Source organism: Aythya ferina (genome assembly GCF_964211825.1).
Source record: "Aythya ferina genome assembly, chromosome: Z".
In the NCBI taxonomy this organism is placed as follows: domain Eukaryota; kingdom Metazoa; phylum Chordata; class Aves; order Anseriformes; family Anatidae; genus Aythya; species Aythya ferina.
In genome coordinates, this window is record NC_140299.1 from 47215141 (window position 1) to 47230037 (window position 14897).

At 43.4% G+C, this 14897-nt stretch overlaps 1 protein-coding gene across 3 annotated transcripts; it reads left to right on the forward strand.

Moving 5' to 3' along the window:
• The first annotated feature begins 2978 nt into the window (after nt 1–2978).
• On the forward strand, nt 2979–13185 carry S1PR3 (sphingosine-1-phosphate receptor 3). Of its 3 annotated transcripts, none has more exons than XM_084505319.1 (3): nt 2979–3449; nt 8918–10233; nt 10399–13185. In XM_084505319.1, the coding sequence occupies exons 2-3, from the start codon at nt 9099–9101 to the stop codon at nt 10467–10469; spliced, it is 1206 nt and encodes a 401-aa protein (XP_084361445.1). In that variant the 5' UTR covers nt 2979–3449; nt 8918–9098; the 3' UTR covers nt 10470–13185. The 3 variants fall into 3 exon arrangements, with proteins under 3 accessions (XP_084361445.1, XP_084361446.1, XP_084361444.1); XM_084505320.1 differs by lacking the exon at nt 2979–3449 and adding an exon at nt 3523–3757; XM_084505318.1 differs by lacking the exon at nt 2979–3449 and adding an exon at nt 3815–4139.
• Nucleotides 13186–14897: the final 1712 nt, after the last annotated feature.

A 14897-nucleotide genomic window follows, 5' to 3' on the forward strand; every position in this document is an offset into this window, starting at 1 on the left:
AACATTACTGATGTCACATGGTCTATTTTGTCTGTACAGAAACCACAGTATCTGTCATCTGAGGGTAGCTTAAGCTTCTCTAGCATTTATCACATATTTATATATTTGAAGGTACTTGTAAATAGAAATCATTTAATCACTCCTTTAACTTTAAAGACTGTGCTGAAAACCCATCCTTATTTCCTCTTTTCACTGAATTCACAGAACCAAAAATTACATCTGGAAGACAAAAAACTTTTTAATCTCATATTCTCCATTTAACACACATAACAGAAAAACAAAGTCATCAGCTGTTGCCATGTGCTGTAAGACTCAAGACTGCTCAAACAACTTGACTAGGTCATTTGCCAAGCCCATTGCTTTGGCTGAGCCACACCAAGGAAACAAACAAAAAATCTCCTTTTTTTCCATACCTGCAGAAGCAGGCAATATTCGTGCTGTTACTTGCACCACAGCTTGTCCTCTTAGCCAAGACCATGACTTCTTACAAAAAAAAAAAAAAAAGACAGGATTTGTCTTATGCCAGCTTCAAGCATGCAGCTCCTACATCTATTGCTCCTGCTTGCGCCTGACAGCCTTTGCACCATACCATACCATACCATACCATACCATACCATACCATACCATACCATACCATACCATACCATACCACACCATACCATACCTATCCATATTTAAGTCATTTATTTACTCCATGAACCTTTACTCTTTAAGCTAATTTAAACACTTCTTACCTTTCTCACATACAGAAATGTGTTCCACAATTCAACATTATATCTTCCAGAAATTTGTTTCCTTTTGTTTTAAACTGTTTTGTTTTTTTTTTTCCTTTTCTCAGACCAGTATGACCCAGTCAACTTGTATTTTCCCTACACAGAAAACTTTTATAACCATTCTGTTGTTTTTGTTATTATTATTATTATTATTAGTGATTTATTACACTTATGAATGAAGCAAATGAAGCAGCCAGAGGTACCTGTGACAGTTCGTAGAGCTCACAGAAGCATATATCCATTTTCTGGTTTGATCTTCATTTCTTTCTTAATCTTTCCTAACATTTAGTCTCCCACTGACAGTTAACGAATGCATGATGTTTTCAAATAACTATCCACAATTACTTCTCTTCTGTGTGATAACACTTCAGGCAAATTTGTGCATGTACAAGTAGAATTGTTTTTTCCTATATTTCACTTAACAGCCTGGAAATTAACACACTATTTTATCATCAGGTCACTCTGGACCTTCAGGTCCTGGCAACTTCTTGTCAACAGTTTTAGTTTTGCTGTTGAGTGCCCCCAGTAACATCAGCAAATGTTGATCTCTCATTATTCATCCTGTTTGCCCAGTTACTCATGAATTTCCAGGTCAGAACAGACTCCTCATCATTGGGCAACTCAGCTGCTAACCTCCTGTTGCTATGAAAATTGATCATTGTTCCTTGTCATTGCTTTCTATTCCTTACCTGATTACTAATAATTTTACCCCACAAAAATGCCATTTCTTTTACGAGTGCTTCAACACGGTTGAGAGCTTCTTGGAAAACTGAGCACAGTATGCATGTCCTTTGGGCTGCCGCAGGATGTTCGGAAGTTAACCAGGGGGTTGTGCTGAGCTACCTCAGGGTTCTTGTTGGGCTGCTTTGGCCTGAGGTACCATCCCAGGAAAGTCCCCACCAGCCTCTGCGCAGGGACTTTCTACAAGACATTGTTCCTGGGTGGCTTCTCTATCTTGCTCTGCACTGCCCTGTGCCTGCCTTCCCAGTGGTACCATCAGCTTCTGCAGCAGCCACAGGGGTTGAAAGGCGGCTGCAAGAAACCACTGCTTGCTGGGCACATGAACACTGCTCCAGCACAGGAAGGAGAGGGGAGCTGGGGTGTCAGATCCTCCTGCTCACTGTTGTGACCACATTGCTCGAGGTGTTTTGTGGCAGAAGAAGGGCCTTGGATGCCAAACATGACCTTAAGAGTTCTCAGAGATAATGTCTGGTCTGCACTATCACTACACCACTTCCCATGCACACACACTCTGCTGCAGCAAAGAGCAATTTCCTTGTACTGCGGTGGGGCACTGCATCTCACCACTCTTACCAGCTTGTGGCATGCCCAGCGGGGAAGCTAAATGAAAATCCACCGCAGGCAGCAGGGCACAGTTTGGCACCTCCTGACACCACTGCCCACACTATCTTTTTGGTGGTGGATTCTTGAGACCTTACCTACTCAGATCAACAAGGCTTTTTCCTCTGACTCCACTCTCAAAGTAGCAAAAAGGCACTGATGGAGAAACAACAAAACAAGGAAATGGAGGAGGAATAACCGTAGACCACAGAGTGAGGTCAGGGGCTGCTTACTGAAACGTCTGTGCTGCAAGAAGTGGGCCTTGGGAGCATTGTGGCAAGTGGCCGCCATGAGGACTACAGAGCTTCCTAGGGTGGTCTGTGGGGAAACAGTTGGACAACGCTTTTCTGTGGAATCAGGAGAGCCCTGATTCACAGGCCTTGAGCCCCCTTTGCTGTAAAAAATAAGTTTGCACTTTTACACAATGAAGAAGTTGTCCACTGTTCTTCCACAGCACAGAGCTGCCGTCACACAGCACACATGATGGGGAGACCAGGAGATTAGGGCAGTGCCACCCTGCATTGTCACATAGCTAAGTGGGGCCATATATACCTGGCCAGCAGCTTCAGAGCAATTTTATCAGTCTTGTGCTCTCTGTAGCCCTTATTTCCTATCAAGGTCCTAAACCAGAAGTGTTTTTTTAGTTATCTTCAGTCCGATAAAAAGAGATGACAGAAAACCACCTCGTGTTCTGTTACATCAGCTTTGTTTAAACTTCTGGCTTTTAAAATCCTAGTTCTGCTTTTTTTTTTTTTTTTTTTTTTTTTTTTTTTTTTTTTTTTTTTCCCTAGGTCTTTTATTCCCTATGGAGTAGCAGCGCAGGAGACCTGACAGCCGAGCCCGTGGCATGAGTCCCAGCATGACGATGCTGAGCTCCAGACAGGAGGCTCCCAAGAAAAACACTGCAGCGAGACAAGGCAACCCTACACGCCTGCCCGCACTTAGCAGCACTGCCGTGGCACTGCTGCTTGCCAGTTCACTCTATCTGCTTCTGACAGAAAGTTTTCACTCTCCGACAGAAGGTTTTGCTGTACCCACGGGCAACTCGCAAGTTTGTCTGAGTTAGAAGGCTCTGGGATCCCGAATTCAACTTCTCTGGAGAAGCGTGGATCCTGCTCCCGAAGCAGTCTGCGTGCCTATCGCTACCCTCGAGAGACTCGGTGACTGCCAAGACGTACCTCGCTGAGGACCTCCTGTAAGTGGCAGATCAGGGCAGACCACCACTATTTTCGCCTGGAATTCCCGAACACTTCACTCACCCGGTGTCACCCCTCTCCGGCTGAGGACCGCACAGACTACTAGGCACAATGAGACTCAAGGGCAGAGGCAGGAAAGGTAAACCTCGCGCTCATTAGCACGCTAATAGCTCGAACTGGGTAAGGACTACCCAGAATTTCCTCCCCCTCTCTCCCCACCGGCATTTATACGGCCCTAACAAGCGCTCCCCGCGGGCTCCGCCGCCTCGCCCTTTACCCCGGGCTGCTCGCAGCGCCGGCCGCGTCCCGGCCAGACGTGCCCTCGGCTGGCCTGGCACGGCCCGACACGGGTAAGAGGGCCGAAGGAGGCGACGGCGAGCCGGGAGCATCGAGCCGGGGCCCAGGGCCGGCGGCACGGAGGTGAGAGGGGGCGGAGAGAGCTCGGAGGTGAAGAGGGGGCAGGACGGACGGGGGGTGCTTCGGTGGGGCAGGGCCGGCTCCGGGAGCGACTCCGGGACCACCCCGTCCCGTCCCATCTCACCCAGCCCCGCCCGGGCCGGCCCAGCCCCGGCGCCGTGCAGCCGGCGAGGTCGGGGTCCGCGGAGCGCCGGAGGAGGAAGCGGGGCCGGGGCAGGTACCCTGCTGCCCCCCACCCCAGCAGGTCGCCCCTGTCGCCCTGTCGCGATGGCGGCGCCTTCCTGCGCGGCCACCTGGCGTCGCGGCGCTGCCCCGGGCTCGCCGGGGGCCGGGAAAAGTTTGGGAGGCGGCGGCGGAGAGCGCAGGAGGCGGTGCGGGGCCGCGGGGCTGAGCTGCGGCTCGGACGGAGCTGGTGAGTTGCAGGAGGTCCCCCCGACAGGGGTGCGCGGTCGGGGGCGCCGGGTTTGGGGCGGGGGGCGAGGGAAGCCTGCCTTCATCCCACGCGCGGCCGTGCGGGAACGGGACGGGTGGGTGGATGGGTGCACGCGTGCTGCCAGAGAATGCGAGGCGCAAACCGGTGCCTGAAACACGGACGCCAAAAAAAATAACCGCTCATTAAAGGCTTTTCCGAGGCCGAAAGCTGCCAGCACGTATACTTCAAAAAAAAAAACATTTTTTTTTTTTGAAAGTTTGTTTGAGTTGTCGAGGACATTGTTCTGCAGCAGATGTTTGTTGTCTAAACTCCGTTTACATCCAGCACGGCATAATTCCGTGGTGGAAATGTGTATTGTAATGTGCTGTGGTTCTCAAAAGCCTTTTCTCTTCTAAAATTTAACACTGCCAGGGTGTGCCAGACAAATTGCATGTCTTCACTTTTGCACGTATTTTTTTGGGAAAAGCTTTAAAAATAAAATATACAGAAGTTTGGCAGTGGGTAAGCATTCTTGTCTTTCCCTTTGCCTTTCTTTAAATTGTCATTTGTGGCCAAAGCATATGGCTGTGTGTGAAAGAGAAGGGAGAACAGGAATGTGTGTGCTGGTGTTGGTAGTGGGGGGTGGTCCAGCCCCTTTGGCCAAGGCTTTTTGTGGATGTCTGGAAGGTAGGAAAATATGGACTCCAGCTGAGCTGCAGTGGGTGTACTGAACATATTGCTTTGTATGTTCTTGCAAAGGCAAATGTAGGAAGCCGTGAATTAAATCTTGCTCTCACTTCCGTTGACTTTGGGCTATCGTGAAAATTAAGAGCAGTTTGGCACACTGTTTTGAAGACACAAATTTATTATTTTTCCTGCTCTAAAGTACCCAGTGACTCCTGAGATGGTAACAGCCCTCAGTCCCCCATTGGATTCTTGCTGGAGAGCGGGCTGTGAGCTGAGGGCAGAAATGCTGAGGGAATAGCTGCTGACGGGCTTGGCATCCACATTACCACCAGCTTCCCATTGCCTCCTGGCACCTGTGGGGAGCTGGGGAGAGGTATGGCACTGCCTGTGCTGCTGTGTGCTGGGGCTGAGGAGGGTGGTGGAGGTGCTCCTTGCCATAGGGCAGGGTGAGGCATCCACGCAGCACTGCCCTTCCTGTGGCGCATTCGGCACAGGAATTGTAAGTACCATGTCGGACCCCAGGGATATGATCCATGGTGGTGAGACCCAGCTCCAACCTGGAAGGGTGCTTGACCTTGTTAGGACCCTGGAGCTCTGCAGGAGACCACACAAACAGCTGTGGAAACCACAAAGCATAGCAGTGGGCAGGGAGATTTCCCAGGATGGGCAATGGGCTCACCCGGCTTCTCCCTCTGTCCACAGAGCAAGGAGGACAAAGGTCAGCTAAGCAGCTGAGGAAGGCAACTGAGTTGTCCTCCACAAGACTGTGGCTCTCGGTATCATAACACTTCCTTTATTTGAGCTGTTTGGTGAACATTGATTTGGCCATCACATCTGCACAAAAACAGAGCCGGGCTGCCCCTGCCCTGCCAATAGGTTTGCATTTCCAGTGGTACCTGGTGGTGCAGCAATAGGGACCCTCTGTTTGCTTTAGAGTGAATAAAATGAACTTCTGGCAGTATTGAGAGCTCCGGATATCGAGATACGTATTCAGGGGAATGCCCAATATGCACAGACATGTTCTTCAGGTCCTCTTTTTAGTATTTCAAGCTAAGGATCATGCTTTGCAACTAGTAACCAGTCATCTGTATGTATGACTGAGACAATGACTTTTTGAGGAATAATTTGTAGAGCTGTCATGAAGCAGTGGTTCAGATATCCTGGATCTGGCTGCTGCTATCTTGTTACTATAATAAACAACCAGCTGTATTCTTGCTAACTGTTTGAAAATTAACGTTCTTTTTGAGTTACTGGCTACAAAGGAGGAGAAAAAAATGAAAGCATTTTTTTTAAAAGTAGCATGGCTGAAAGATATTACCTTGAAATGATGCTGCCAGAAGGAAATAATTTACTACATTATTATTTATATTAACTTTCAAGTGGCTGGTGAATGAGACTATTTCTCCAAGAGTCCTGGCAAATACTGTTACAGCCTCCATTGTCTTGCCGCTGGGCTGTCAGAAGCAGATTTACTTTTGTGATACTAAATTTGCTGTAATAATTTTAAGGGAAGAAGTAATTATGAACAATGGAAGAGACCTAGTGTGATTTCAGCTGGTTGAGTCCATGCCTTCAGCCAGGGGAACTGGTTTAGTGCCATAGCCTTTAGTAGAGTCATGACAGTTTACATCCACAGAGATATGGCTGATATAGTCCCATGTCTTGCCTATCATTTTCTTCACAGAAAGAACGTATTTTTACTTTTGTAGAGAAGTATGATAACCCTACTTGGAAGAGGCTTACAGAAACATGTGTTTTGTTGCGTGTGGTGCTGCAATGATACTGAATACGATGCTCTCAGGCAGTCTGATGAGTATTGCTAGTTAAGCTATTGTTAACAAATGCTTTTCTAATAAAATATAGTTGTTTATTGTATAGTGGAAAGCACTTGCAATTCATAAGAACACAGTGGCATCTTGTTATAATCCAGTACAATGAAAGACTGTGATAATTTCTGTGACAGCAGTGTGTAGATTTTAACTGAATTACAATTAGATTGAACCTTAGCTGAGGTGAAGTTCTTCTGTTGAAGAGCTTCACTGTTACTGTCCTTCAGAAAAAGAGTCAACAACCTGAGGGCCAATTTCTGCTCCTGGGAAGTGAATGAGGGGGTTGCCATCATCTTCAGAGAGTAGAAGACCTATGACACTAAGTGACAACTGTGTTTCTTGGATGATGTGTCTCTGCCTCCCTGTGTGTCTCATCACCAAAGCAGTTTGCACCTAAAAAGTAGAATGGGCAAATAATAGCAGTAAATTACTCTCTCAGAAATCATTTTAAAGCATCCTGAATGTATTAAAGAATTCAAGTCATCTCACTATAGGCTTTTTTTTTTTCTTCAGATAAATTCTCTTCTGACTGAGAGAATCCAGGAAAAGGAAGGGTGGGAAAAAATGGTGTGGGTCATCCTTTAAATTCCTTTACATGCATCTGGGACCTGGTTTGCTCCTCCCCTCTTTCACAAGGCACTTGAAAAGGTATCTCCAATTCTTTAAGTGCCTGGGCCAGAGTGCTGGAATAGCAGCAGCTCATGTGATTTTGTGATCTTCAGAAACCTGCGTGTTTTCCAATAGAAGTCCAAACACTTCTGTGTTAAACCTAAGCCTGCTGAGAGTGTGCTTGCTCTGTTACACAGAATAGTGAATACCTGATTCCTTGGGATGCACAGGCCACAGGTTGAAAACTGTTGTGCTGGTGGAGGCTGAAATCTTACTTTCTTCTCTTGATATCCTTCTTTTGAAAGCTTCTTTCACATGTTTAGGAAGTGCTTGTGACCTTTGTGTACATAAAGAGTCAGGAGCTCTCTTCCCTAAACTAAGCTACTTCATTTGGGGGCAAAAGAAAGTGACCAGCATCCTGTACATCCAGCACAACCTTTTGGTTTTTTTTTAGATTTTACCAGAAAACAAACAAACAAACAAACAAACAAAAACTTTACAAATTTGGTTCCAGTTCTCTTCTCATTCCTATCCTGGCTGGGTTACCAAGCTGAAAAATTGGCTCTCCGTTCAACCTCACTACATACATTTGAGGCAAAAGCACTGTTTCTCATTGGAGTATGCAACCCCTAAGCTCTAATGTTTCTGGTAGAGTAGTAAGTGCTTTTGGCATCTCCTGATATTTTTACAAAGCTGTGCAGATTTCTTCCAATATTTATGCATAGCAATGGGGAAAAAAAAAAAAAAAAAAAAAAAGCTAGGGGAATCAATCTGCAGTTAAAAAGCAGCATAGCAAAGTCCATGGAAAAACGTTGCAGTTAATCTAAGTCATGATTTAAAGAAAAACAGAAGTAAATTGAAAAGGATGATCACTCATTGTATAATACTTAAAAAAAAAAAAAAAAAGTTAAATGGATGTCTTTTATACATATTTAAAATAGAAGAAAAGTGAACCAGGATGAAACATGATATTTAGAAAGAAACATGGTTTTGTGTGTGTTTGTGTGGTGTTTTGTTTTGTTTTGTTGTTTTTTTTTTCAAGTGGTAGTAAAAAGCCAACTAATTTGAATTGGAAATAGGATTGTTTTTGTGATGGCTGGCTTTCAGAGCACCTCCTTAATTGTTAATAGAACAATTTTGTATCATTAAGGGGGGCATTGGCAGTATGCACATTTGTGTCAATGATGACTTTCTCAGGCTCTTTAATACTGAAGATTTGCTTGGGGAAGAGGATCAAGCTCAGAAAGCAGTGACTTTTACTGCTCACCAACTGTTGGTTGGTGTTTTGGTAGTGCCACATACACTTAGGTCTTTTTAAGAAGGAGTGAGCCAATCGCTGTGAATATGTGCTTGCTGGGAGCTTTTGATATTATTTTTTTTTTGACACTACTACATATTTTTCATATGGAAATTTTGTAAGAGGAAATACTTATGAGCAATTCTCCACATTGGCATCATACTTCCACAGCAAGAGCTACAGCTTACCCACCACCACTTTGGTAAATGCACTGCAATGCCAGACCTCGGCACCTCATCATGGTCAACATCCCTCTTGGCTCCAGGGTTCATGTTACAGGTTGAGCATCCACACAGGCTGTGAGTGACATACAATGACAGTGAAACTTATGTGGCATTTGTTGTTTTTATTTTCAGGGACTGGTTTCTGAGCCATTCTCCCAAATTAACATGCGAGACTCGCTGGAGCTGGGGATACCCACTGCCTGCCCAGAGGAGTACTTGGAGGAACGTGGCTTGATCTCCCTCTTGTGGAAAATTATTGGAACTAAATTCTTGTGATACTGAAGAAGAAACATCCCACATCAGCTCATAAAAGATGTCAGCAGTTACTGTGCCCCCTGCTGATGTTGTTGGCCCTCAATCAAGTGAAGGGATGGACTCTCTGATTGTACTGCATTATAATTACACAGGAAAGCTCATTCTAAGGGAAAAGGCAACTGATAAAATAGACCTAACCACTATTGCATTTCTGATCCTATGTAGTTTCATAGTCCTGGAAAACTTGATGGTATTGATTGCCATATGGAAAAACAATAAGTTTCACAACCGCATGTACTTTTTCATTGGCAATCTAGCTCTCTGTGATCTTTTAGCTGGGATTGTTTACAAAGTAAACATTCTTATGTCTGGGAAGAAAACTCTGAGCTTGTCCTCAACAATCTGGTTCATTAGGGAAGGCAGTATGTTTGTTGCACTGGGAGCTTCCACCTTCAGCTTACTAGCAATAGCTATTGAGCGGCATTTGACTATGATTAAGATGAGACCTTATGATGCAAATAAGAAATATAGAGTGTTCCTTCTCATTGGAACATGCTGGCTTATTTCAATTTCCTTGGGTGCCTTACCCATCCTCGGCTGGAACTGTAAAAACAACTTGCCAGATTGTTCAACCATTTTGCCTCTTTATTCCAAGAAGTATGTTGTATTCTGCATTAGTATCTTCATAGCCATTCTTGTGGCCATTGTTATCCTTTATGCACGCATCTACATCCTGGTAAAATCCAGCAGCCGAAATGTCACTAACCACAATAACTCGGAGCGGTCCATGGCTCTCCTTAGGACTGTTGTGATCGTTGTTAGTGTCTTCATTGCCTGCTGGTCTCCGTTGTTCATTTTGTTCCTCATTGATGTAGCCTGCAGAGTCAAGGAGTGCTCTGTCTTGTACAAAGCGAACTGGTTTATTGCTCTGGCAGTCATCAATTCTGCAATGAACCCCATCATCTATACTTTGGCCAGTAAGGAAATGCGTCGGGCTTTCTTTCGCCTTGTTTGTGGTTGCCTGGTGAAATCCAGGGTAGCCAGATCTTTGCCTATTCAGCCCACGCCAGATCACAGTCGAAGTAAATCCAGCAGCAGCAATACCCAGAAGCCAAAGGAAGATTTCCCTCAGATGAGCATTCCCTCGTGTGTCATCGAGAAGCGTGAATCTTCATTTCACAATGGAAACTTCTGTAAGTAAGGGACTCTTCAAGTCAAGGACCTTTCTGTGGCTTAGAATTAAACTACAAGTGTAGTTTAAGTATTCATGCACTTAAATCATAGGGGAAAACACTAACCACTTATTTAACTTTGAGGACTTAATTATCAACAATCATTTGCTTTGTGTGTTCTTCCAGTAACACACCTGATTCAGAGAAGCTTTCCGTGCTACCCAACAGCCAGTACAGAGTCCATGTACATCTATTGACATTGTGCACCATGATGGCATTGCATGATGAGGTTGCATTTGGCACCACCTGATCCTGCAAGACATCAAGAAAACCTGTTAATATTCACTAAATATTCATCTAATAGACATAACTTCAGCACTCACTAAACACTGCTGATAATCAGAAAATGAGCCTGATTATTGCCGACTGGGAGAAAAGCTCATTACATCTATTGGGGATTATAGTTCTGTATATGTATCTTGCTGTTATGTTAATGGCCTTACTTGTATGTGGTATAAATAGCTGTATATTTGTACAATTCCATATTAAAAAAGTCAATGTTTGGTTAGAGTTTACAATATTTTAAACATTGTATTGTAGTATAGAGTGTAAGGTGACAAATTATTCAAAAATATAGGTGTGTTTTGAAGGGGATTTTTAAAATACATGAAGTAGTAGCTTTAAACTGACAGGAACTTTAACATGCCATATCAATGCAGTACATTTGTTTTTTCCACTGTTAGTCAAACTTTTAACGTTTAGTGAAAGACAAAATGATAGTTGTCACTGTGACATTTCAAAACTTTAAAAAAAAAACAGTAGTAAATAGCCATTAAATGAGGTTATAGATGTTTTCTATTTAAAGTAGGTAAAATGTGACCCATCAATAAATATATCAAGGGTATGTACTATTTCAATGCATATATTTTTACTTACTGTTTTCAATGTATTTAAAAATGTATGTCAAACCTATGTAAACCTGTGTACATTGTGAATGCACTACCTAAGCTGAGATTCTTCAGTTCTGAAGCAGAGACGTATCATTTCAGAAAGCAATGAACCACAACCTGGTCCTTGTGGAGTTCCTCGTTTTCCCTCCAGGCACTACCACAGCATGGGATTGTGTTATAGCTTCTCCCTGGGAAGAAGCCCAGCCAGTAGGACAAAATCCTTTTTTTCTGGCAATGGGACCTTACGCTTTTACCGTCTCTGAGCACTTTTGCAGATACAAGAGGAAAGATGCGGTACAGCAGGGTCATGCTGAAGGGTGTATCTCCATTTATACCTGACCCTGCCTTGGATATGGAATGATCTATTCAGTTTGGATGATCTTTCAACTTTTCTGGAGCCCCAAAATCATTCTTCTGGGGGGCTGTTCCACAGAAACCTGTACGAAAAAAGGTTTATGGTTTACCAGCCTCAGTACAGGATGCTGTTCAGCATCAGGGGGGTTCCCTAAGACCTAGAGTAATTAAGACTTCATAAACATCTGAGTGTAAGTCTCCATGGAAGTGGCCCATGGTACTTCCATCAGTACTAGTACTTTACAGCTGGAGTCTTCAGTGTAGGTTTTCCCTTCACTGGAAGGGAAATTCTCAGATTAGTTCTCAATGTAAACATCTAACTTTCTTGGGCTCCTTTGAAGATTTCTGCTTAATGCCTCAAACCACACTTTGCCTTAAGCATAATCAGAAGAAGTTGAGGCTTTTTAATTAACAACTTGTAGGAGCTCATCCTTGGCTTTACTCCTGTCTTAATCATTTAAACAGCAGCATTAAGACTCTTTCAAAGTACGTACAGTGTGTAAGTGGTGTAATGTGTGTAGCAAAAGCCTTTAAAATGTAGACGTTTGCATTGTGATTATCTTCTTACAAGCTAGCAGTCTACTTGTAAATGTTATATGCTGTTAGAAAACAGTAAGAACAAAGAAGAATATGAAATGAATTTGAATGAAATAACTGTGAAAGAGAGTAGAAAATGAATAACTTCTACCAAAAATGTTGAAAAGAAGTGCATATGGAGAAAGAACAAACTAAACTAAGCTAAGCATGAACAGGAGCATGAACTGCAGATACAGGCTAGGTCAGCAGCTCTGTAGCTTTGTTAGAAATAGAACTGACAACATTGCATTGTTGTGGCTTAGGTTTTTAGATGTTACAGTGCTATTCATCTGTATTTTCAATCTTGAAGGTCTGCCTTGAAGTTGTGTCTTTGAAAACTGCCTGCTAAAATGTTTGTGTGCTTCTAAACATTATCTCATGAGGTGATGGCACTTGGCAGCATTCCTTGCTATTTCTAGAGGAGATAGGCCTAGGCAGGACAACTGTTTGAGAAAACATTGTGGCTGAATCCACACCAACCCTCACATTGTGTTGTGATGTTACATGATTCTCCGTATTTAGGTGAAAAGTAAAAAATGAGTATTTGTAGTGGCCAAAGTCTAGGAACATGCCTGTAAAAGTGAATTTTAACATCTGGATGCTAGCCTTAGCTATTTGTTAGAGTTAACACAAGGTACAAGCAATGCAAACAACTGATTGAGGCCATGTGATTGAGTGTCAATAAAAAAAATATATATAAAAAAAAAAAAAAATCACTCTACTTTGATATGTCTCTTATTTTTTGCTCTAGATGTTGTTTCTGTTGTTTTATTCTTATTTTGTTTTATTGTTGTTTGTTTGTTTGTTTGTTTTTGTTTGCTAGTTCACTACCCTGCCATACTTTAAGCAGATTCCTAATACTCATGGGTTCATGTTAAATACTGATAATATATCTAAAGAGATTTTTTTCCAGTGGGTACATCCCACTTGGATGTATTAGGTAAAACACAGGTTTGGGAAGGTTTCAGAGAAAAATTTTAGAGTAGGCGTCAAATTTTGAGGGCGTCATAGTTCTGGATCATAACCAACCAGGAAGATTCCTTATCCTTGAAAATGTAAAAAGATAGAGGATAAACTTCTTTTCCCCTAAAAATTTCAGAAAATTCCTTAAAATGCTGCCCAGAATCCAAGCTTTTTATTATCTAGGCTGATTTAAGCATGCTAGAAATCTGAATCAGATCTCCTGTTCATAATGGATTCTACATGGAGCAAAAACCATAAAGCAGAGTCACATTTCATTCATATTATTTCACGAATTAGAATATTTATTTTGGTTCTGTATTACAAAAGAAATGCAAATGCAACCACCTAAGGAGAATAAAAGTTTTCACGAGGAGCTTTCACCAGAGTCTTTTATTGCTGACAGTCTTACAGAGCATTTTCAACTCATTAGGTACCCTAAACTTTTAGAAAACATATATTTAAATCTCAGACCTTTGAACTGAAGTTGTCATGTAGCAGTCATCTTTTAAAGGAGCATAAAAAGGGGTTGGCCTTCCATAGAAAATATAGATTTAAATTCTAGGTGCTGTGCCTGAAAGCACTATCCATGAGAACAGTGTTGGCTGTGGCTCTGCAGCCCCTGGAGATAGAGGAAGGTTCTGCCTCTTCTTCTGGGAGCAGACTCGGACCCTGGGCTTGCCCACTCAAAGCGCTCACTGTGCTGGCCACAGCACACAGCGGTTCCGTAGAAAAGGCACATTTTACAATAAGTGACTGTAAGCAGGGATTGCTTTAAGCATTTGTTATTTCCAACTGCTTTAGTGAAGAACACCTGGGTGTAACGTGCCAGGTGCCAAAAAGCTAGGAGCCTGAGGGCAGCCGATCTGCCCCTGCCCAGCTCTGCTTTGCTGGCATCAACCTGGCTTCATGCCATTTAACCCAGCATTTCCAACAATATATTTAGATAGATTGGCCCCTTAACCATTCTGGGAGCTGTGGACACAGTGACCACTTTGGGCCTGAAGGCCATCCCTTCTCATAACAAAACTCACGGGACAAGCACAACAGCAGTGATGGGGGGTTCTGCTTGGCTACTACTGATGCATGAGGATATCTGCAGCCCTGCGTGGGCTGCAGGCACCATGAAGAGGCTTGCTGGCACCCCTGCAGCCTTCAGAGCTACATTTCTTCTCTCCAAGAGTGATGTAACCTCCTGGGGCATCCCCGGGCTCAGCTTTTCTCCAAATGGGTAAGAGGGAAGGACTTTTACATGTATAAAGTGCCACTTTGGCATTGCAGGAAGGGGATTTGAGTACTGTCAATCCAGCTAAGCTTTCTTCAGAGCAAAAGGCTTTCTCTGCTCCACAGCACACTAAATAGCTGCTCTTGAACGGGCCTTGTCCCTGCTGTCACTCTCCATGGAAAGACCATGGAACTGGCCACCATCACCTGCTCAGTGTGCCAAGCAGGAAAGCTACCTTTTCAAGTGAGCACATCATCTGCCCCAAATGTGTGGGCCTGTATGATTAATTATGTGTATCTTGAAAATGTTATTTGGCAAAATGGAAAAATGGAAGTCAAAGGTGCCTCTGTCAAAGTAAATAAAGCTGCTCTACTATACAGTTAGTGTAACCGAGGTCAACCCTCTCACGTGTTACCTCATCCTCTGACATTTTTGGTCTGTTTCTACTGAGGGGAGTAGTTCATTGGCTTAATAATATTCAATATCCAAGTAAATCCTGGAGATTTTATTTTTTTTCTGCTACAAAACAGGTGTATCTTCAGTTAAAAACAGTAAACAAACAAACAAACAAATAGGGAACCTGGGCATAGGAGAACAGACTCAGTCCCACTTTAGATACA

Coding starts and splice junctions, on each gene's coding strand:
- S1PR3 (XM_084505319.1), top strand. CDS start 9,099: ATGTCAGCAGTTACTGTGCCCCCTGCTGATGTTGTTGGCCCTCAATCA. Junction 10,234..10,398: donor ATTTCACAATGGAAACTTCT/GTAAGTAAGGGA, acceptor GTGTTCTTCCAG/TAACACACCTGATTCAGAGA.